At 37.1% G+C, this 24,867-nt stretch overlaps 1 protein-coding gene and 1 long non-coding RNA gene across 9 annotated transcripts in view; one reads left to right on the forward strand and one right to left on the reverse strand.

The window, feature by feature from the left end:
- LOC135231548 (uncharacterized) overlaps positions 1 to 7,372 on the reverse strand; it is a 125,658-nt gene extending 118,286 nt beyond the window's left edge. For both annotated transcript variants that reach the window (XR_010322309.1, XR_010322308.1), the window contains exon 1: positions 7,262 to 7,372. This is a non-coding gene — a long non-coding RNA (uncharacterized LOC135231548). The remainder of the gene's footprint in view (positions 1 to 7,261) is intronic.
- Positions 7,373 to 7,554: 182 nt separating this feature from the next.
- The window catches only part of WDSUB1 (WD repeat, sterile alpha motif and U-box domain containing 1), a 61,908-nt gene continuing 44,595 nt past the window's right edge, over positions 7,555 to 24,867 (forward strand). Inside the window, exons 1-6 of one of the 7 annotated variants that reach the window (XM_010586293.3) lie at positions 7,559 to 7,703; positions 8,565 to 8,780; positions 9,529 to 9,950; positions 13,919 to 14,103; positions 18,470 to 18,562; positions 21,746 to 21,839. In XM_010586293.3, coding sequence (XP_010584595.1) covers positions 9,553 to 9,950; positions 13,919 to 14,103; positions 18,470 to 18,562; positions 21,746 to 21,839 — 770 coding nt within the window. In that variant the 5' untranslated portion in view covers positions 7,559 to 7,703; positions 8,565 to 8,780; positions 9,529 to 9,552. Of the gene's footprint in view, positions 7,704 to 7,778; positions 7,811 to 8,564; positions 8,781 to 9,528; positions 9,951 to 13,918; positions 14,104 to 18,469; positions 18,563 to 21,745; positions 21,840 to 23,417; positions 23,476 to 24,867 lie in introns of those variants that run through there. The other 6 variants (XM_010586294.3, XM_064287104.1, XM_064287105.1 and 3 more) reach the window with 6 other exon arrangements.

Here is a 24,867-nt window from a genome sequence, read left to right on the forward strand (position 1 = left end):
AAGTGTGATACTGAAACCATAAAAAGACATGACAAGAAAACTGTTAATTGATATTCCTTGTGAATATAGAAACAAAAATACTTAGCAAAATATTAGGAAATTGAGTCCAGCAATATAAAAAAAAAAAAAAAAGCAATATAGATAAAGGAAAATAACATCATGATCAGGTGTGGTCTCTCCTAAGAATACAAGGTTAGCTTAACTTAAAATTTACCATATTAAGAGAATAAAGGAGAAAACCAAATGATCATCTCAATAGATGCAGAAAAAGCATTTGTCAGAATTCAATGCCTATTTCATGTTTAAAAATTCTAAGCGAATTAGGAATGAAAGGGAACCTCCTCAGCCTGATGACAGGCCTCTAGGAAAACCTACATTTAACATCATATTTAATGGTCAAAAACCAAATACTTTTCTCCTAAGATTGGGAACAAGGAAAGGATAACCATGCTTACCACACCTGTAAGGAAATGGAAATATTAACTTGTGCAATAAGAAATAAAAACCATACAGATGAGTAGAAGAAGCAAAACTGTCTTTGCAGATGACACAATCAGCATGATCAGGTACGTACACAATCCTAAAGAGACTAAAAAAAAATACTGGAAATAATAATTTAGCCAGGTCACAAGATACAAGGTCAGTCTTATGAAGAAAAAATTGACAAATTGGACTTCATCAAAATTAAACATTTCTGTTCTTCAAAAGATATTAATGGAATATTATTCAGCCATAAAAAGGAATAAAGTTCTGATACATGCTACAGCATGGATGAACACTGGAACCATTATGCTAAGTGAAATAAGGCAGACACAAAGGTCAAATACAGTATGATTCCACTTAGATATCTAGAATAGGCAAGTTCATAGAGGGAGTAGAATAGAGGTTTCCAGGGCTGTGAGAAGGAGGAGTATGAGGAGTTATCGCTTAATGGGTGCAGAGTTTACATTTGGGATGATGAGAAAAGTTCTGGAAATTAATAGTGGTGATGGTGGCCCAACACTGTGAATGTACTTAATGTCCCTGAATTGTATACACTTAACTATGTATATTTTACCACAATTAAAAAAATGCAAAGAAAAAAAGTTAAGAAAACAAAAAAACAAACCACCCACCAGGAGAAAATATTTGCAATACATCTGTCTTTTAAAGGTTTGAATCCAAAATAAGTTAAACAAAAAACCTTTACAAGATATAATGCCACAGAAGAAGATATACAATTGTCAATGAGCATGTTAAAAGATGCTTACTGTCATTGGTATCAAATACATGTAAGTTTTTAAAAAGCATGATGAGATATGACTACACACCCACTAGAAGGGCTATAATTAAAAAGACTGACAGTAATCCAAGTGTTGGCAATGATACGGAGGAATCGGAACTCATAAATTACTGTTGGGAGTACAAGATGGTATAACTATTTTGAAAAACTGGTAGTTTCTTAAAATTTAAAGACGCACTTCCCATATAACCCAGCTATTCCAATTTTATATATTAATTAAGATAAATGAAAACATCTTCAAAGACTTGTACATAAATGTTCATTGTGGTATATCCATACAATGGAACATTATTCAGCTATAAAAGGTAACAATACAACAACAAGGTTGAAATTCAAAAGCATTATGATGAACAAAAGAAGCCAGACACAAAACAGAACACACTATATGATTCCATTTATATGAAATTCAGGAAAAGGCAGTGGTTACCTAGGGCCAGGGGCAGGAATGGCAAAGTGTGAAGAAGGAACTTTTTGTGTAATAGAATTATTCTACTACTTTTTTTTTTTTTTTTACTGTTGTCAAAACTCAACATACCGTATAGTTTAAATGGCTGTATTTAATGTAAATTAAAGAGTTAATTTTTAAAAATCTAAAGGTTTAGTATTACATTCTTAATTTTACTATTTTTATCCGTTATTTTTATTTATTGGGCACTTATTAGCATATGATGCAGTGACCTCCAGCAGTGGAGGATTTTCAGGGTATATAAGTCATCTTCTGGTGTTAATTATTTTCATTGTGGGATTGGTGCTATGGAGGTATAAACTATGTCTAAACACTCTTTCACATAATTTAAGAGTCATAATATTTGAAAGACAAGTGGGAAGGAACCTTTTTTACGTGGAGTAACCCAGCTTTGAATGTAACAGATTGGTGCCTGCTGTGAGTCAGAATTAAAAGTCGCATCCCTTGCTCATCTTCATAGTTTCAAGTGGTTTCCAATCTTTTTATCACTAAGTATATCTATTATTATTATTTCCATGTCTCCACGCTTAAAATATTTTATTCTTAAAATAAATCACATTTAAAAAATAGCTTATGCATCATTACAGACACATGTACCATTTACTTGAGGCTATTTGGAACACTGGAATTTAATATTAAAACCCTAGTTATTACATTCAAAGACTTCTAGAAGCTGGAAAACCTCAGGCTTATCACTGATTTTGGTTTGAAAATAGGCGTTTTGTTATGTTAATGAGTCACATTAGAGCAGGGTGAGTCCTAAACCTTACCACTTCTGAATGGTGTCTTAGGAAAAAATATAGAATAGGCACAGAGAACATGCAGGAGAAGACAGATGCCACGTACGGATCTACTACGAGCAAAAACAATGCCAGCGATTGCTGGCAGACTCCAAAAACTAGGCGAGAAGACCACAGGACACCGATTTAGACGTTTAGCCTCCAAAACTCAGTGTAAATAAATTTCTGTCCTTCAAATCCAACCACTATGGTATTTTTGTTGTTGTTGTCGTTGTTATGACAACACTAGGAAACTAAGACAGAAAGCATTAAGGGAATTCAGAGAATGTTCCATAACACAGCAAGCTCCCAGACAGGGTTACAGCTTCCCAGATCCCCAGTGCTCTCAACGGGGAGGTGGGACTCTGGATGATATCAGGTGTGGAGAGTAAAGGATTGCATCAGACATGAGAGAATCCCTGGGCCATTCTCATGAATGTTCAAAAGCCTTCTTACTGAAGAATAATATACACACAAAAAAGCACACATATCACGCATTGAGCTTCATACATTTTTGAAAACTGAACACCTCAAGGGAGTTTTTACACCTTAAGCTCTACCCTGCCCAACTGTTCTAGGACCTCTGGCCTTAGGTTTGCCTGCAGGGCAAAACAACCCCAATACATTCAGGAGTATTTACTGTGAAAGCTCATTCCTCAGCTGGCCCAGGCTTTAGGCCTATTTAGGACCCATTCCTACACACCCACCTTTTCCAATTACATCAGCACCAATCATCTCTCCCTCTCCTATGAGGACTTGTTTTCTCTGGATCACACATTTTAATAATCAGTGGCTCACTGATTTTTTTTTTTTACACTAATTAGCTCACTAATTGATTCACACCTATTCGGCTTCCAATGAGTTTGTATTTTTAGAGCATGTATTACTGTTTAATCAAAAAGTTAATTTCCCTTTAAATACACCATTTAAAATTGTTTTCTATATTCCTCAAGTAGCATTATTACAAGGAGCACAACTAGAAATTTAATGAGGAAACAGGATTAATTATTGACCAGAGCTACACAATTAAAGCAAGAATGCATCAGATATTCAAATCTTTAAAATTCTAAGTCAAAGATCCTACACAGTATTTATACTCTGTTTCGTGAGATAAGATAACCAGTTCACTTACGTGCTAAAAGGATCTCTCTTCCTGGGTGGTGCAAATGTTTAACGTGTTCTGCTGCTAACTGAAAGACTGGAGGTTCAATTTCACCGAGGTGCCTTGAAAGAAAGGTCTGGCGATCTACTTCTGAAAAACCACCCATTGAAAACCCTGTGGAGTACAGTTCTACTCTGACACACATGGGGTCACCATGAGTCGAAGTCGACTCAAAGGCACAACTGGTACAATGTTTCTGTTGTATATTGGTAGGATGTTTTAGTCAACATCTCCCCAAATGCAAACTCATAGGCTGGAAACCAGCTAAGTAGGGCTTGCATCTCTGAAACTACCTTTCCGTTCACGGCAGGCAACAACACCATACTGATCATGAGAGCACTGTGCCTAATTGCTGGCATGTATAAACAGGATTTTCTTTTACCTATTTTATTTACAGAATGTTATAACCAATTTTGCCTATCAAATTACCAAAGATTAAAAAGGTGTTACTCAAGTCTGGCAACAATGTGGAGAAAAAAAACCATACCAAACCCAGTGCCGTCGAGTCGATTTCAACCCATAGCGACCCTATAGGACAGAATAGAACTGCCCTATAGAGTTTCCAAGGAGCGCCTGGCGGATTAGAATGGAGAGACAGGCATAAACACATAGAACTGAGAGTATACATTATAGAGCCTCTCTGAAAAGCAACGTGGCAATACTTAAGGATCTCTACACATTTATGCCCAATAATTCCATTTATATTCAACTATATTTGCATTGGGCAAATCTGCTGCAAAAGGCCTCTTCAAAGTGTTAAAAAGCAAAGATGTCACTTTAAGGACTAAGGCTCACCTGACCCAAGCCATGGTGTTTTCAATTGCTTCATACGCATGAGAAAGCTGGACAATGAATAAGGTAGACTGAAGAAGAATTGATGCCTTTGAATTATGGTGTTGGCAAAGAATACGTAATATACCATGGACTGTCAGAAGAATGAACAAATCTGTCTTGGAACAAGTATAGCCAGAATGCTCCTTAGAAGCAAGGATGGCAAGACTTCTCACATTATTTTGGACATGTCATCAGGACGGGCCAGTCCTTGGAGAAGGACATCATGCTTGGTAAAGTAGAGGGTGATCGAAAAAGAGGAAGATCCTCAACACAGTGGCTGCAACAACAGGCTCAAGCATAACAATGATTGTGAAGATGGCACAGGACCAGGCAGTGTTTTGTTCTGTTGTACATGGGGTCGCAATGACTTGGCTGACTCCAAAGGACTTAACTACAGCAACATATTCTAAGTAGGAGCCCTGTTTGTGCAATGGTAAGTGCTTGGCTGCTAATGACAAGGTTGGGGGTTCGAACCACCAGCAGCTCCATGGAAGAAAGACGTGGCAGTCCACTTCCTAAAGATTAAAAAAGATTACAGCCTTGGAAACTCTATAGGACAGTTCCACTCTGTCCTCTAGGGTCACTATGAGTGGGAATTGACTCGATGGGAATGCGTTATATCCTACGTATATGTTCAGAAATGTGAATAAAGATTTATGTACAAAGATATTTAATCTAGCATTATTTATATTAAGAGCAAAAATGATGAAGCAACCATCCAACAATAGGGGAAATTTTAAATTATGCTAGGCTTCCATGTGGACCATTAGGCAGAAAAAAAAAAGGCTAATGAAGAAATTTTAGACAGGGAAAACACTCAGGATATAAGTTTGAGTTTTAAAAAAGGCATTTATAGGACTTTTTGTAAAACTATATTTATATAAATGAAAGCCCAGAAGGAAATGTTACTTCTGAGTGGGTTATCTGAGCAGTGTGATGATTGGTTATTTTCTTATTTATATAATCCATATTTCCTACCTCATTCCCATTGCCATGAAGTCGATTCCCACTCATAGCAAACCTATAGACAGAGTAGAACTGCCCCGTAGGGTTTCCAAGGAAGGGCTGGTGGATTCCAACTGCCGACCTTTCGGTTAGCAGCCGAGCTCGTAATCACTGCGCCACCAGGGCTCCATATTTCCTACAGAGTTCTATTATTTAATCAAAAGTTGTCTTTAGAATAACACTGTTATGGCAGTTCTTTGAAACAATCAGATGCTCAGAGTCATGATGCACAGTAAGTTTTAAAATCACATGAGCTTCTCCAAATCATGAATTCATTTCCTCTTACGCTTTTTTTTTTTTTTTGGAGACCCTGGTGGCGTAGTGGTGAAGTGCTACGGCTGTGAACCAAATCCACCAGGCGCTCCTTGTAAACTCTATGGGGCAGCTCTACGCTGTTCTGTAGGGTCGCTATGAGTCGGAATCAACTTGATAGCAATGGGTTTAGTTTTTGGTTTTAGGCTTTTTTTTTAATTACAATTTCCAGTGATCTCAATTTCATCTTTAAATGTGAGCATTTTAGGTTATTCCTCTTCAAATATATGACTGTAGTTTCCTCAAGTTGATCATTTTTTAATGTATCCCCATAAAAAAAAAAAAAACTCTAAAGTTGCATGGATCAAAAAACAAAACAAAAACAAACTCTTAGATTCTCAGCTGCCTAGGAACTTTTCTGGACAACTTTTTGTCTTAAAAGGGGCTGGCAGGGTCACTTTCTAGTCAATGGAAACCACAGTTTATCCTTGGCCCTCGTTGAAACACCCGGAAAGGTTGAATTAAACGCACATCTGGTTCAGGTGATACTATGGGAACCACCCCGACCTGCCTGGTAAGCAGGGGAAATGGCAAGACTGGGAGGCCAGGGGCAAGCAGCCTGGCCTGAAAAGAGAGATTTTGGGAGACATGAACACAGAGGCGACGGTAGAAGACAGGAAGTCTTGGGCCGCTGAGGGCAGAGCAAGCCTGAACAGAGACCACTCAGGGAGGTCAAAAAAACCAAACCAAACCGGTTGCCGTGGAGTCCATTCCCACTCACAGGGACCCTATACAACTGAGCAGAACTGCCCCACAGATTTTCCAAGGAGTGCCTGGTGGATTTGAACTGGTGCCCTTTGGGTTAGCAGCTGTGGCACTTAACCACTACGCCGCCAGGCTTTCAGGGAGGTCAGAGGAGAGCAAAGACAGTGCAAAAACCAAACAACGGAAACAAACCGTTGTCATCGAGTGGATTCTGACTCATTAGGATCCTATAGGAAGAGTAGAACTGCTCCAAGGGGTTTCCAAAGAGCGGCTGGTGGATTCGAACTGTAGCCTTTTGGTTAGCAGGTGAACGCTTAACCACTGCGACACCAGGGCTCCCAAGACAGTATAGGATGGAGCAATTCAGTGGAGTAAAAGAAGAATAAAAAACTTTAAGCTGGTCTAAAAAAAAAAAAAAAATTTTTTTTTTTTTTTTAACCAGACCGTTTATACAAAGCCCCTTTTAAAACTACATTTCAGTGTCATACAATACTCGCTACACCTCGGGATCTCAGTTTTCTCTACTGAGAAAATACTGCAACGAAAGGCTCCTTCCAAGTGAACCTGGCGCAGAGGCTCATCGTGAATCTGAAGCCAGAGCTCAGAGACCTCACGGGCGGCGTGAGGAAGGGCGCGCATGCGCCATGGCGCTCCCCGTTCCCGGAAGGGCGCGGCCTCCTCCAAAGTCTCCGTGGGCGCCGCCACGCCCGCCTCACCTGCGCGTCACGTGGCCCGCGCGGCTAGCTGGCACCTGAGGGTCGCGCCCACTGGCCCGGTTAGCAGCAGCTGTGGCAGGTGGGGCAGCGCAGCCTCCGTCGGAGCGGTGCGGTTCTGGCTGGCGTCTCCGTCAGCCTGCATACCCTCCAGGTTCTGGGCGTCGGAACTCTGTGTTTGTGGTTCTGAGCTGCTACAGGGACAGGCCGGCACCTTGACCGGAGCGAGGCACGGTTGCGCAGCGTCGACCTGGGAATTGGGCGTCCGGGGGAAGCTCCACCCGGGCCCCGTCCTAGAGCCGGTCCCCGGAAGTCCCTGTGGCCGCGCCCGCTTCGGGGTGAGCGCCCAGCGTCAGAGGCCGCCCTCCTGCAAGGAGTCGCCCGGTCCGCAGAGACCTCGCGTGCGGGGGGAGTAAGTGGCAAGCCTTATTTGGGGAGACTCTTGGTACGTTTCCTGTTTGTTTTAAATTAGATGAGGCTTGCGTGTGTTGACACTGACGAGTTGACTCGGTTTACCAGGGTCTTTAGTGTTTGGCGTGAGAGCTGAGGCAGGTAGGAGTAGGGTGAGAGATCTTCAAAGCAAACTCTTAAACTGACGAGGGCATCCTTCCTTGGCCTCGAACCGCAGGGCGTGCCACCAGGGTGGGGAGGCCAAAGTAAAGGGCAGATAATTTTGTTTGGAAAATTACCGACGTGCAGTTGTGCGGCTGAGATCTGGGAGTTCTTCAGAAAGCACCACCTAATCTTCATTGTTTTTAGCGCAATAACATAAGCAGCAATATGCTAGGTTTTGTTTGTTTGTTTTGGCGGTGTTGGCGTTTATGTTTGTAGAAAACTGGCTGATCTTTTGGAATAAGATGAAAATGGGAAAAGGCACGCTCCATCATTTTTTGTTCGTAGAGATCTCCGTAAATAAGCAAGATTAGGACAAGAGATTATGAATTTTACAAACCAATGTTATATCTTCAGGGCTGATTATTTTCTCATTTTACAGCATTTTCCCACTGCCATAAATTTTTTGGTATTGATAACTTTAATTTTCTAATCATTTTGTTATATTTCGTATACAGTATCCAAAGGCTAGAACTCAGTTGGAAAAAGTAAATATTAACAAGTGTTTACTCAAGCACATTAGGTTTTATGTGCTATGGATACAAGAGTGAGCATGATTGTCAAGGTCCCTTACCCATTTGGAGATGACAAGCTAGTGGGGGAGACCACTAAATAAATGAACAAATCAGTAAACAAGTATATTTGATGGTAATTGCTACACTGAGAATTAATATGGGGTGTTGTGTTGCTTTAGCTTGAGAAACCCTGAGGAGGGACACTGAAATTGGGATCCGAATGAGAAATAAAAACCAGCTATTCCAAGAGCAAAGAGAAGAGAATTTCCAGCATAAGAAAACAGCTCTATGAAGATCCAAGATGAGGATCAGTTTGGTCAGGAAGACTGGAAAGAAGGGAGTGAGGGTGGCAGGAGTTGACGTCTGAGAACTAGAGGCCAGATCACGTAGCCAGGGTGAGACGCTTGGATTTTATTCTAAGTTTGTAAATTTGTTCTTGAACACAGTCTGGCTAAATCAATTTTTTACCCCCAACTCTTTCATTTTCTTCTCTTGGTTCCTTAATTTATTCAGAGTTGGTTCCTCACCTCAGATCTTTTATATCATTTCATTCTTTATCAGCCAGAATGACAAACCATGACATGATAGCTTTCAACATGCCACTTAAATTTTGAATGAGACCCTTTGTTAGGTTTTTTTTTTTTTTTTAATTGAGCAAATCCTACAGTTAGATCTTAAAGCCAGAGCAAATAGCCCTGGCTCCACCCCGTAGAAGGAGCAGCTGAGGCAGTTTGTCAAAAGAGTGAAAAATCTTTTTGAGTTGAGATTAACCAGATCTGGATTGAGGCAGTGTTAAGAGCTAATTAACTATGAGATAGGGCTCAAAGGCAACAAACAATAAACACCTGAGGTTTTGGTTTTGGATGTTCATCAAATCAGCTTGAAGTTACTTGAGAAGGTTCTTTTGCAGCTGTGGAACTTTATACTGGTATGGCAGTGGTAGATGTGATCAGCAGCAGCAGCAGCTATAGTCTTAAATGTTTATGTCTTTCAAAGTTATCCCAAGTATGATAGATTGTCCTTTAAAAATATTAATGTAGGAGTTTTCATTGAGCACATTGGTTTTGGCACTTTTATATGAATTTGAGTTGCATTTATGATTCCTAGGATGAAGTAACCTTTATCTTTTTTTAAAAATTGCAGGTTATTTTACTGCACATAAAGAACATGGTGAAACTAATTCACACATTAGCCGATCATGGTGACGATGTCAATTGTTGTGCCTTCTCCTCCTCCCTCTTGGCTACTTGCTCCTTGGACAAAACAATCCGCCTGTACTCTTTAAGTGACTTCTCTGAATTACCACACTCGCCATTGAAGTTTCATACATATGCTGTCCACTGGTGCTGTTTTTCCCCTTCAGGACATCTTTTGGCATCATGTTCAACAGATGGTACCACTGTCCTATGGAATATGCAAAATGGGCAGACTTTGGCAGTGATGGAACAGCCCAGCGGTAGCCCAGTGAGGGTTTGCCGGTTTTCCCCAGACTCCACTTGTTTGGTGTCAGGGGCAGCTGATGGAACTGTTGTTTTATGGAATACACAGTCGTACAAGTTACACAGGTATGAATATGTAAACCATTTTGTTTCAATCTTATTAACAAGTCGTACCCAAAAAAAAGCAGAAAGAAGAATATCTTGACTAATTCAGGAAGCAGGTAATTATCAGACATCACAAGGAAAAAAAATTTGACTTGTATTCTAACAGTCAAAAAATGGAGGTATTTAATATAATTTTTGTCGTAGATGTGCTTGGCTCTGAAAGTTTTAAATTTCCAGTCTTTTTTTTTTTTTTTTCCTTATAAAGTAAGAGTTAATCTTGTTAGACTTACTGTAAGAGGCAAAGAAAACTTAGTTTTATGAATAAAATTCAGTAGTTTCAGGCTTTATTTATGTCACTCATGGCTCAAGTGTTCTCAGTAATAAAATAATGACAGGTAAATCTTACCTAAGAGACACAGATATTTCTCTGACAAGGATTCTTTTTTTTTTTTCCAATTGTAAAAATGTATATGTAACACATTTCCAATTCAGTATTTTCACATGTACAATTTAGTGACACCAGTTACATTAACCATGTTGTGCAACTATCACCAATATCTATTGCCAAATTTTCTATTATAAATAGAAACTCAGTGTTTCCTAAACAATAACTTCTCTTTTCCCCCTTCTGTCCCTGGTAATCACAAATAAGCTTTGGTTTCTATACATTTGCCTATTCTAGATATTTCATGTAAGTGACATCATACAATATTTTTCCTTTTGTGATTGACTTCACTCAGCATAATGTTTTCAAGGTTCATCTGTGTTGTAGCATTATCAGGACTTCATTTTTCTTCATGTATGACTGAGTATTTCATTGTATGTATATACCACATTTTTTCATTCTGATGGAATGAATGTGATGGAAATTTAGGTTGCTTCCACTTTTTGGCTATTGTGAGTAGTTTTGCAATGAACATTAGTGTACATGTGTCTGTTTGCATCAGTTTTTTCAAGTCTTTTGGGTATATACCTAGGGTTAGTCTTGCTGGATCAAATGGTATTTCTGTGTTCAACTTCTTGAGGAACCGCCAAACCGTTTTCCATAATGACTGTACCATTTTGCATTCCCATCAGCAATGGATGAGGGTTCCATTTTCTCTACATTGTCGCCAACACTTGCTGTTTTTCATTTTGTTTTTTTTTTATCTTAGCCATCCTAGTGCAGGTGCGGTAGTATCTTACTGTGGTTTTGATTTGCTTCTCCCTAAGGGACGAATGAAAACCCTGGTGGCACAGTGGCCAAGTGCTATGGCTGCTAACCAAAGGGTCAGCAGTTCAAATCCACCAGGCGCTCCTTGGAAACTCTATGGGGCGGTTCTAGTCTGTCCTGTAGAGTCACTTTGTGTCGGAATCAACTCCGCAGCAGTGGGTTTGGTTTTTGGGGGGTAAGGGACTAATGGAAAACTGGTGGTGTAGCGGTTAAGAGGTATGGCTGCTAACCAAAAGTTCAGCTGTTCGAATCCACCAGGCACTCCTTGGAAACCCTACAGGGCAGTTCTGCTCGGTGCTGTGGGGTTGCCATGAGTCAGTATCAGCTTGACAGCAATGGGTTTAGTTTTTTTTTTAAGGAACCAATATGTTGAGCATCTTTTCATGTGCTTATTGACCGTTTGTGTATCTTCTTTGGTTAAATGTCTATTCGAATCCTTTGCCCATTTTTTGATTGGATTGTCTTTTTGTTGTTGTAGGAGTTTTTTATTGTGGATATTAAACCCTTATGCAATATATGCTTCCCTAAAATTTTTTCCATTTGTAAGTGGTTTCTTCACTTTGTTGTTGAAGTCTTTTGTTGAACAAAAGTTTTTGATTTTGCTGAAGTCCAATTTATCTGTTTTGTCTTTTGTTGCTAATGTTTTTGGTGTTATATCCCAAGAATATATTGTTTAAAACTAGGTTCTGAAGCAATATCCCTGTATTTTCTTCTAGGGGTTTCATGGTTTCAGCTCTTACATACAGGTCTTTGATCCCTTTTAAGTTAATTTTTGTATATGGTGTGAGGTGTGAGTCCTTCATTCTTTCACGTGTGGATATCCAGTTGTCCCAGCACTATTTATAAAAGAAGCCATTCTTGCCCCATTTCATGGACTTAGCATCTTTGCCAAAATCAGTTGACTGTAGATGTATTGCTTTACTTCTGGACTCTCAATTCTATTCCATTGATCTTGTGTTTATTATTATACCAATGCCAGATTGTTTTGATTACCGTAGCTTGATAGTGTGTTTTGAAGTTGAGACGTGCGATTTTTCCTGTTTCCTTCTCCTTCTTCAGGATTGCTTTGACTGTTTGGAGTTCTTTGCAATTCCATATAGACTTGAGGACTGGTTTTTCCATTTCTTCAAAGAAGGCTGTTGGAATTGCAATCAGGATTGTGTTGACATAGATTGCTTTGGGTAGTATTGACATCTTAATGATGTTAAGTCTTCCAATCCATAAGCCCAGAATGTCTTCCCATTTACTTAGGTCTTTAATCTCTTGCAGCAGTGTTTTATATTTTTCATTATGTAAGTCTTGCACATTCCGGGTTAAATTTATTCCTAGGTATTTTATTCTTTTAGATGCTATTGTAAATGGAATTACTTTCTTAATTTTATTTTCAGAAATTGCTCATTGCTGGTGTACAGAAACAACAGCTGTTCTTTGTATCTTGTCCTTGTACCCTGCAGCTTTGGAGAATTCCCCTATTTGCTCTAGAAGCTTTCTTGTGGATTTTTTGGCGTTTTCTACATACAGAATCATATCCTACTAAGATTCCTTGCTGGGTGAATGACCGATGTCAGAAAAAGAACTGTTGTGAAGAGTATGGCAATGCATTATTATCATTTCTAAAAAAACACACTTGGAAAACTTCTTCTGGATAAAAACACATCAATTAATTTATACTAGTAATGTTATGTTGCCAGTTATCAACATTAAAATCATAAACTTGTAAATGGTTAAAGTAGTCTACCCACTTCTCCCACAAATGGCAGCAGGTCAGCAACTGTGATCATTTAGGCTTAGGGCCTTAGGTTGAAGAAAGTGATGTGTTTTAAGTGGCATTAATAAACCCTTAGCTTAAAAGGGAAAACACAGAATAAGAGGCCGTTAAGTGATTTTGGAAGAATGAAATACAGCTGTTAACTAAGGAATCTTTTGTTTCACTTATCAGGTAATGATTTCTTCTATAGCATAAAACCAGGTACTCTCAAATTGATCTAACTCATGATGACCTCATGTGTGTCACAGTAGAACTGTGCTCTACAGGATTTTCAGTGTCTGATCTTTCAGAAGTGGATTGCCAGGCCTTTCTTCCCAGGCACCTCTAGATGGATTTGAACCTCTTTAACCATCCGCTCCACTTAGGGACTCCTTTCTATAGCATATCTTCCCTAATTTATGTTGTAATTAATGATGTAAAATGGTACTTTACAGTAGATTTAGCTACTGAATGGTATACTGCACTAATTGTTTTTCATGAGTTTATTTTTCTGAACTGAGAAAATAATCATATTGTCAGCTTTAACTTGTTTGCATAATTTTCTTTTTGTAAAGAGTTTATATTTGACCATGAGGTGAAAGTCATTCCTGTTGCTTCTAGGTAATTTTCATTCAAAAGTTGAAAGGAGTTTTTACTCCCAAAATACCTTTTTCAGTAAAAATATTTTTTTTAGCATTATGTAAATAGTTGGTATGCTTTGTTTTCATTTTTATTTTAAGTTTTGTAGATTTCAGTGTGTTCAGACTTGCCATGTATATAAACCTAAAGATAATGTGAACTTAAGTTTGGACCTCTATAGCTTAGCCTTAATCCCCCTTATTTTTAGAAAGCATATCTCAGTTTATAGCATACAAATGATATTTTATTTCCGTAGGCATTCTTTGCCCATTCTCTCTAGTTCCATGGTAGCCATTTAACTTTTTTTCTCTATCAATCTGTTCTGCGAGTCTATAATGTAAAGTAAAAGATGCTCTGAAATGACAACACCCTTTATTTGCTTTATTTCAGATGCGGTAGTGTTAAGGATGGCTCCTTGGTGGCCTGTGCATTTTCTCCTAGTGGGGACCTCTTCGTCACTGGCTCCTCATGTGGAGATTTAACAGTGTGGGATGATAAAATGAGGTGTCTGCATAGTGAAAAAGCACATGATCTTGGAATTACCTGCTGCGATTTTTCTTCACAGCCTGTTTCTGGTTAGTAATTTTATTCTTTTAAGCTCTAGTAATTCCTGTTCATAATTTGCATGTGACTTTTAGTTCTTTTACTAATTTTCATTTCATCATTAGTATAATGAGGAGCCCTTTTAATTCATTTTTACAAAGGATACATCCTTCTCTATCTTTTTTGATCAAAATGGAGTCATAAAGAAATAGTATGTGGGGAAATTGGGTTCTTTAGTATGTTTAGGGGATGACTGAACTTAGTACAGTAAGTCCAGGTTCTTTGGTGATTTAGAGAACTTAACCCTATTGGTTTTACTTATGAGTTGGCTATGATTTTTTAATACACTATATTGACATTCAAATGGAAATGTGAAATAGAAAACTTAGAAACAAAAGCTACATTTTTCTACTTACTAATTTATTTTTTACAAAAGCTAAATTTATAAAATAACATTTTGGGCAACGCATTTCATTTTTTAAAAAGAAGAAACAAAAGCTCTTGAATATATAGACTCTTGGAAACTCTATGGGGCAGTTCTACTCTGTCCTGTAGGGTCGCTATCAGTCAGAATCGACTCGACGGCACTGGGTTTTTTGTGTTTGTTTTGGTTTTAAAAAGATACAGTGAATTGAGAAGTTTTCTTCTCTGCAAGTTTTATTTTCTTTGTTAGGATGGAAGTTTCCCTTTAGCCCCTTCCAGTCCTGACTAGTGCTGTCTCATAACAGTGTAATGCAGCCATATATGTACATTTAAAATTTTCTAGTAGGCACATACGTAAATTAAAAAATTTCTAGTAGTAGATGAAATTGATTTTAACAATATATTTTATTTTACTTGATATATCCAAAATACTGTCATTTTGAAATTGACAATATGAAATTATTAATAAGATGTTCTATCCTTTTGTATTTTTTAAAATCTGTGTGCACATTACAGTACATTTCACTTTGGACTAGCCACATTCCAACTGTCAAACAGCCACATATCACTGCCTTATTGGACAATATAAGGTCCCCTAGACTTGTGTTTTTGGCACTCTGGTATTTTAAACCCATCATTGGCTTATTGAGGTAAGATTAGGGTAAGATAAAGACTCAAATCCAAAAACAAAGCCTGTAAGTACCTTGCATGATCCGTTTCCTGCATCATTGCAAGTCACTCTTGGCTTCCTCATTCTCTTTGCCACACTAAAAACAAAACCCATTGCCACTGAGTGGATTCTGACTCATAACAACCCTACAGAACAGAGTAGAACTTCCCCATAGGGTTTCCGAGGAGTGGCTGGTGGATTCAAACTGCCACATTTTTAGTTAGCAGCCAAGCTCTTAACCACTGTTCCACCAAGGCTCCTTTGCCACACTAAAAAAAAAAAAAAAACCAACACTAGCGTTCTTTTATTCCTGAATTTTTCCGAAGGTTTTACATACGGCCCCTTCACCTAGTTCATTCCTAGTTATCCTTGAAGTGAAAAACCACTTCAGGTGAGCCTCCTCTGTTCCTACCCCCACACTCAGTCTAAAACATTTCGATAAAAGCTTTTATTTGCACACTTTGTTTTTTAACAGTACTTAGAGAGGTATCACAGTTTTTAATTACTTATTTATATAGATTGTTTAATGGTGTTTTCTCTATTAGATTATAAAGTCCAGGTTGGGTCCTGAGTTGATTTTATTAGTAGTGCCTGGTACATAGTAGACCTTGAAATGTTGATTGATGAATAAGATTCCTTTTCGTGGTCTACCGAAATTTTTTGCTTGTTTGTTCTTAATCTTTAAACGTCTTGTAGCAAATTAATAGATTTCTTTTTCATGTACTCAATCTTATATTAAACTCCTCATCTAATTTTATCATAATAATTTGTTCTTTTAATATATTGTTTTGTGTTGTTTTATTCTATCAAGACCAGCTTGTTAGAAATAAGAACCTGTGGCACCTTACAGGCACTCAGTGAATCTTTGATGAATTTCACAAATGTGGGGAGATTTAGATTTCTTTTTTTATTCTGAATGCTCTGAAAATAGATTTTCAATCAAAATACTACTTTTACATGAATTAATGTTAGAATAAAACTAAGGCCATCTTTGTTCTGCATTCTTAGAGGGATGTACAGCTGATGAGACTGGAAAGGTTCACTAGTCCAAGCAGAGAGTAGCCTACCCTGCCTTTAGAGCATATTTCAGAGTTACTTTTCTCTCAGTATAGTTTTAACCTGCGCTCCTTCTTTGGTCTTTGGTACTTCTGATGAAATAGATACCACTCTTACATGTCAGAAATTCCATGAAACAGAGTGATATTTGCTTTAACATCAATTATTATAGGAATTTGTGGGCACTACTGTATTTTCTTCAAAGACAAAGTACATAATTTTAACTGGTAACAGTTATTTATTATTTAATTTGTTATTTGTTAATATTTGTAAATACTTAAGACATACTGACTCTCTTTTGTCTTTGTAACATTTCGCTCAAATAAGGAAAAATAGTTGTGTTTGCCCCTAAGGGTAAATGATCATTTTTCTTTAGTTTTTAAGACTCAAACAAAGCTTGGGCTAGGTTATTGTTAAATTTTTAATATTTTTTCCTAAAGGAAAAGATATTTGTAGATATTATATTTAGGTATTAAGTATAGGCACATATTTTAAGCTCCGTAATTTTCTGTTGTCTTAGCTGAATTCCCACTACCTAAAGTAGAGAATTAACTTTACAGAATTAACTTTATGTTAGTCAAGAAACAAAGAAAAAAATAGTTTTCCTGATCACAGATAACACTTAAATATTTTGTTATCAGCCACTTACTGAGTAAAATATTTTACCTTAAATAAACTTAATGATTATTAAGAATTGCGTATGCCCATCAAGATCTCTCTGAGAAGGGATGCGCTTTGGCTGAATGTATGCTACAAAATAAAAAATGCTGTTAAAATGTAGACGTTTCATGTAGTAAAAAAATTTTTCAATGAAATGGAAGTTAATTTGTTGTATGATAATAAAGTATGTATGCTTTAAATGAGACAGAGTTCATAGAAAAAAAATTTTCTCGTGCTCAGGTGTATAAATTAAATCCCATGTACTGAAATTTGCAAAACCTGACTACAATCTTAAAATGAATACTAGACTTCTTAATTGTGCTTACTGCCTGTGACTGCCAGAACTCCTTTTGATGAGGCTGCATCAGTTACTTTAGATGGAACTCATATAAAATTGAGTTGATGATATTAATGTTTATTTTGCCCACAAGTACTTATCTAGTGGATATATACACAGAAATTACCTAAGCAAGCATAAACTAGTGATTTTGTGTGACATCAACCAAATTTAACTGATGACTGCCCCTAATTTTGTAATATTTTTCACCAGATGGGCTGAATTGATGTTATTTTGGGTTTATATAATGCCAGCCTTTGTCTTGGTTAAATACAGTGAAAGAAATCTTCCATTATTGTTCCATGTGAGTTATAGACCAAGTGTCTTAGTCATCTCGTGCTGCCGTAACAGAAATACCACAAGTGGATGGCTTTAACAAAGAGAAACTTATTTCCTCACAGTAAAGTAGGCTTAAAGTCCAAATTCAAGGTGTTAGCTCCAGGGGAAGGCTTTCTTTCTCTCTAGGGCCTCTGGAAGAAGGTCCTTGTCCTCAATCTTCGCATGGCTGAGGAGCTTCTCAGGCACAGGGACCCCAGGTCCCAGCTCCTGATGCTGCTTTCTTGGTGATATGAGGTCCCCAACTCTGTGCTTGCTGCTCTTTCCTTTTGTCTCTTGAGAGAGAAAAGGTGGTACAGGCCACATCTGAGGGAAACTCCCTTTACACTGGATCAGGGAGGTGACCTGAGTAAGGGTGGTGTTACAGTCCCACCCTAATCCTCTTTACATAAAATTATAATCACAAAATGGAGGACAACCACACAATACCGGGAATCATGGCCTAACCAAGTTGATACATTTTTGGGGGGACCTAATTAAATCCATGACACCAGGCTTTTAAGAAATTGCTATGTTATGAAAAAGTTAAATTGGGAATGATTAAGCATTTAACACTGAAGTCATAACTGACTTGTCTTCCTAATTTTCTCCATCAATGTCAGCCTCATAGACTGTTAGAGGATACTCTAGGCTTAGTGGCTCAATATTGGCCCCTGCAGCATTGAGTTGTAGCCTTAGTGGAAGGTAGATAAAAAGCCCTTTTATTGTAGCAGCTTTAGGGGTTACTTGTAGTACCTTGTTAAAAAAAATTCTTTAACTGACATTTTGTTGTGTGGTATAAATTAATACTGTTTGTGAATTCAGGTTTAATGAATAGAATTCATGTATCACAGTATCACAGAAATTGAATTTTTTTTTTTTGTTAAACGTGCTATCAGTTCTTTGTATTTATTTTTAACAAATTTATGTTTGTTAGATGGAGCACAAGACCTTCAGTTTTTTCGACTGGCATCGTGTGGTCAGGATTGCCAGATCAAAATCTGGATAGTTTCTTTTTCCCATATCTTAGGTATGTATTCAACTAGTAGTATCCTAAAACTACTTGTGATCCAGATATGAATTCTATTTTATTTACTCTGAATATCAGAAAGTGTAAAAATATTTTTTTAAGAAACATTTCATCAAAGTAATACATACACATGATTTAAATATTGGATGCTTGCCGCCACCTCACCACCTCCACACACATTCCTGCTCCACGGAGGTAACCACTTTGTACTTACTCTGTTTTCAGCACTTTTTGTAATTTTAAGAGTTTCTGTAAATATCACTTATACCAGTTTTTTTTTGTCCAATTCACTTTAGTTACTGTTGATAATGTGTTGTTATTTTTCCATGCATTGTACTATTCCTTCAGGTGACTCAGTCAAGAAGCATATGTTGTTTGGTTTTGGAATACAGTATTCCTTTATATATTTTTAAGAATATTTTCTTTTCCATTTTCATTTTTCTCTATTTTTATTTAAAAAATTTATTTTATTTTATTTATTTTTATACCTCCTACTAATTGAGTATTGGTACTCCTGAATTGACCGTCTGTGCCTATTTTCCCCAAACTTATTTCTTTTTTTTTTTTTCTATTTTATGAGCAGTTTCCTCAGCTTTGTCTTTTAACCTTGTTTTGTATTTGTATCCTGTGAAGCATATTTCATTTTCTAAAATTTTGTTCTTTATTTCTTTTCACAGTGTCCCCTTTTATTTTACAAATACAAAATCTTCCAATCTCTCAGAGTACCAGTTAGAGGTTTTTTGTTTTGTTTTAAGCTCCTTTCTGTTTTTGATCATCTTTCTTTGCTCTTGGGCCCTTTTTTTGGGTACACCTGATCTTTCTCTTTCATATTATTAGCCTCAAATGTCCATTGTTCCTTAGTAGTCTGTTTATATTTAAGAATTAGACAATAATAAGATGTCTAGAAGCTTGTTGCACATGGTTAGAGCTTGTTGTTGGCCCTTTAGGATGAGGAGGTAGGTAATTGACCTCTACTGGGGACAGAAGAGGATGGGGAGCTTACAGAATGTGGGAACCTGTGTCCCTCTGGAGCTCCCCAGGCCTCATTATTTTCCTTAGAAATGTTTTGCTTGGGGATAAACACCTAGCTGTTGTGTAGTTTATTGTGGGCGGGACCGGGGAGGGATTAGATATAGATGTTAAATGTTCTATATATAGACTTCCAATTAATTTTTCTGTTTTCAGGTCTATGTCTTATGTCATTCTGACTTGCTTTTTCTCTGGCTGTTGATAGTCATAAATCTTTTGGGATTTACTAGGGCAGATTAGCGTTCTTCTTGGCTGTAGCCCTCTCTTTGCTCTCTGGGCTATTACTCCCCTAAAGCTAGCTCTTCAGTTAGTCTGCTTTCTGTGTTCTCAAAATTGGTTTCAGTTTCTGGTTTGCAAATACCCCCTTTCCTATTCCCTTCATTGATGTACACTTATATCTTTATTAATTCATTATTTTACTGGGGACTCTGAAAGTATGTAGACAGTTGGCCATCTTGATTCAGATGCCTAAAAATATTCTTCTTCTATTATTTGTTACCTAATAAACTTTAGTTAAATCACAAATTGCGTTTTTGTCATTTGTAATTATAGCAGTATATAGAGACGGGTCTATTACCAGGAAATAAACACATACCTTTCTTGTGGAAATTTGGTTAAATTATTGCTTACTATGTTACACTTGTTGGAAACCCTGGTGGCTTAGTGGTTAAGTGCTACGGCTGCTAACCAAAGGGTCAGCAGTTTGAATCCGCGAGGTGCTCCTTGGAAACTCTATAGGGCAGTTCTACTCTGTCCTATAGGGTCGCTATGAGTCGGAATCGACTCGACGGCACTGGTGGGTATGTTGCAGTTAGTAATTCTTTTAATGTTGTATTAAATGACATGCTAGTGAGGGTAACAGTTTTTTTTTTTTTTTTTTTTACTGCCGTGGTCTATCCCACCTCTTCTATCAGAGTGAAATTCTGGTAGGACACTATATGTGTAAATATCCTAAATACAGTATATCTTTCATAATTGTTGAAATGTACATTGTCTGGAAAATGTGTTTTTACACCAAGTCTTTGTTAAAAAGATACCTAACAGTTTTATAGAGCATTTATTGTCATTTGAACCTTATTATTTTACATGTTTATTTGTAAGGAGGAGTAGATAGGCATATGGGTCTTAACTTGAGAATGTAACCTATTCTTGTGGTCATATGGAAAGTTTCAAAGGCCTTCATTTGGTTTACAGCTTGTTAATGTTTTTGCTTTGTTTACTAAACCTCTCAGTAGAAGACTGATTTATTGTACCTCCTTATTGATCTGTATGTTCTGGTTAGATAGTAAGCCCTTTAAAGTTCTTCATGGTGTTTCTAGCACTTAGCACAGCACCTTTAATGCCCATACCTGCTCTTCCAGATAAAAATAATAATTTTGTTTTGAGGTTGAAACTTTTAAAATCTCTGCTGTGATGACCTTTTTGTTTGATTAAATGCTTCCTATATTCATCAGGAATCATTAACAGTTCAGAAAAACTTTTATTGTGTCTGACAGTTACAAATTTCACTCATTTATTTCCTTGTCTCCCCCACATCCAGACCAACTTTTTAATCATAATTTTTATAGGTTGTCACTAAAATGTATTGAATTTCCTCAGTTTACCAATGAAATAGTTGTGTTTATTTTCAGTGATTCCAGAAAGCATAAAAAGGATTTTGTTGTTTTCATACTTCGAAGAAGTATTATAAAGCTATATCGAAATTATTAGGTATATAAATTACCATTGAGCCTTTTTATTTATGGAATGAGAATATATTTTCTTAATATGAGATTTTAAAAACACAGGCATTTGATTTTTTAAAAAGTATTCTGGGAATTGCCTTTTTTAAAAAATCAGATACTAAGTTTTTTTGTGGTGTAGTTTAAATTTGTTTTTTAAATTTGGTAGTTATAAAACCACTCCTTTCTGTCTTTTGCTGAAAACACCATGTTTAAACCCATAACTAAACCTTTCAAACTGCTTAATCACATTCCATTGCAGTTATTTGTTTATATGTACAGATACCTGAGCTGCTTAAAGACTTTTTCATTTTTGTGTCCTTTAGACACTCAGAGCTTATTTGTTGAATAAATGAGTGAAATAATTTTGATGTAAATGTAAAAATTCTAAGCATGGTCACCTTGCTAACTTTTCTCACCTTCTTAATTGCAGGTTTTGAATTAAAATACAAAAGTACACTGAGTGGGCACTGTGCTCCTGTTCTGGCTTGTGCTTTTTCCCATGATGGGCAGATGCTAGTCTCAGGGTAAGCTGTTTAATTTTCTTAAAAACCATTTTGATTTGAAATAAAACAAACATACAGAAAAATACAAAAAATATAAGAGAATATCTTGGTAAGTTACTCTGATGAAACCTGTATAACTGCTACTCAGGTCAAAAAATAACAATACTGGTTCTGCTTCAAAAGCCCCTCGCTTTCCAAGTACCCATTTCTGGTCACATCTCCTCAGGTCCAGGATTGTGTTTTCTATCCTTTTTTAAACTGATTTTAAACAAATCATACAATATGAATTAATTGTACCTGACTTCCTTTATCCAACATTTGTGAGATTCATTCATATCGTTGCATGTATTTTCATTTGTTGATTTTTCACTCCTACGAATATTTCATTGTAATTTATCCTTTTGAAAAATTACACTGTAGAATATATGTAACAAAACTTTTGCCATTTCAACCATTTTTACGTGTACAATTCAGTGATTTTAATTACATTCATCCTGTTGTCCAGCCATCACCAGTATCGATTCAAAATTTGTTTTCATCACCGCAACAGAAACTCAGTACTCTGTAAACAATAACTCCCCATCTCTCCCTCCTACCGCTCCTGGTAGCCACTAATAAACTTTGGTCTCTATGCTATGCATTTGCCTATTCTAGATATTTCATATAAGTGGGATCATACAAAATTTGTCCTTTTGTGTCTGGTTGATTTCACTCAGCATAATATTTTTATGATTCATCCATGTTGTAGTATGTGTCAGGATTTCATTTCTCTTTAAGGCTGGATAATACTCCTTTGTATGGATATACCACATTTTGTTTATCCATTCCTCTGTTGATGGACATTTGGGTTGTTTCCACCTTTTGGCTCTCGTGAATAATGCTGCAGTTAACATTGGTGTACAAGTATGTTTGTGTCGCTGCTTTCAAGTGTTTTAGATACAGACCTCGGAGTGTAATTGCCGGGTAATATGGTAGTTCTTTGTTTAACTTTTTTGAGGAACCACTGACTGTTTTGCACAATGACTGTAACCATTTTAACATTCCTCCTAGAAGATGAGGGTTCCAGCTACTCCATGTCCTTGCCAACACTTGTTGCTTTCTATTTTTCTAATAGCCATCTTATTGAGGGTGACATAGTATCTCATTGTGATTTTGACTTGCATTTCCTTAATGACTAATGAAGGAGTCCTGGTGGCACAGTGGTTAAGTGCTTGGCTGCTAAAGGAAAGGTTGACTTGCAGTTTGAACCCACCCAGTGGCTCCGTAGGAGTAAGACCCTCATGCTCTGCTCTTATAAAGATTACAACCTAGAAAACCCTGTGGGTGGTTCGGCTCTGTCACATGGGGTCTCGGAGTTAAAATCAACTTGACAACGTCTGATGAATTTGGGAAAAATTGACAGTTTTATGGTATTGAATCTTTTAATTTATGAATAAGATATATTTATCCATTTCAATCCTTTAACGTCTCTCAATTTCCTTCCACGTAGAGGTCCTGCACATCTTTTATTAGATTTATTTCAAAAATTTTATCCTCTTTTGTTTGTATAATAAAGATTATATTTGAAAACTCTTATTTTTTTGTTTGTTGATAACCCAGGTAGTCCCTGACTTATGACTGGGTTCAATTCTGATGACTGTCGTAAGTCAGCTCTGATGTAAGTTGAATACCTCGATTTTTTTTTTACTTTTTATTATTATTGCCTTTTATTATCAATATTGTTATAAATCTGATCTTCATTTTGTTATATTGTTATAAATCTGATCATCATCTACGCACATATATACATTAAAAAATACGCAAATCATAAAACTTTGACAATGAAGAAGAGTTGGACAGTGTTGGCATTTTGTCAGTTGTGATAATAACTCCACTTGTGGAAGGTTCTGGACCGTCTGGATTATCCCTGGGAATGAGGATGGCATTTCTAGTCATAAAATTAGTGAGAGCTCTCTGTATGGCCCTTTTCTTTTTTTCTTCATATATTTCGTGGTGATAGCTCACTGCTTTCCAAATCTGCCTGTTGACTTTAGCAAAGTGATCAGCGTTTGGGTTCTTGTTTTCAAGTAACTGAAGCCCCTGATTTAGTTTAAAAAGCTATGTCTATACGGCAGTATTTTGAATAGTGAATCAGAAAATTGAGCATCTGTGAGTGAATTCTGAGAATTGATAATATCAGCAAATAACACATTGCAGCACTGTATATAGTACATATGACAAACGATAAGATGTACAAAAAGAAAAACCAGAAAACAGACGGTCGTAAATGAGGTTTGTCATAACTTGAGAACGTTGTAAGTCAGGGATTACCTAATATAGAAATGCAATGGGTTATTTTAAGTTGTTTTTTAAAGAATGTTCTGGTACAAAGTCATTTGTAAATAATGATTGTTTTCCTCCTTCCTTTCTAATCCTTACACCTTTCACGTCTTTTCTGTGCCTTACTGAACTGTCTAATATTCCTGTTAGGTTGTTGTTAGATGCTGTCGAGTCATTTCCAACTCATAGTGACCCCATATGACAGAGTAGAACTGCCCCATAAGATGTTCTAGATGGTAATCTTTATGGGAGCAGATCACTAGGTCTTTTCTCCCAGAGAGCAGCTAGGTGGGTTCAAGCTGCTAGGTGGGTTCAAGCTGCTAGATGGGTTTGAGCCGCTAACCTTTTGGTTAACAAACCAGCGCTTAACCATTACATCACCAGGGCTCCTTTAATACTACCAGGACAATGGCAATAGTGAGAACAGACATCCTTGTCTGATTTCTCATTGACTGGAAAACTTTCATTGTTCAGTTTGTTTATTGTAGGTTTTTGGTAGGTAAGCTTTACTAGTTCTTGGATCCGCAATCAACACCCATGGAAGCAGCAGTAAAGATAGCAAAAGATGCATTGCATTGGGCAGATCATCTGCAAAAGACTCCTATAAAGTGTTGAAAAGCAAAGGTGTCACCTTGAGGACTAAGGTGCACCTGACCCAAGCCATGGTGATTCCAATCACCTCATATGCGTGTGAAAGCTGGATAACGAATAAGGAAGACCAAAGAAGATT

The sequence above is a fragment of the Loxodonta africana genome, chromosome 6, assembly GCF_030014295.1.
Source record: "Loxodonta africana isolate mLoxAfr1 chromosome 6, mLoxAfr1.hap2, whole genome shotgun sequence".
Taxonomy (NCBI): Eukaryota; Metazoa; Chordata; class Mammalia; order Proboscidea; family Elephantidae; genus Loxodonta; species Loxodonta africana.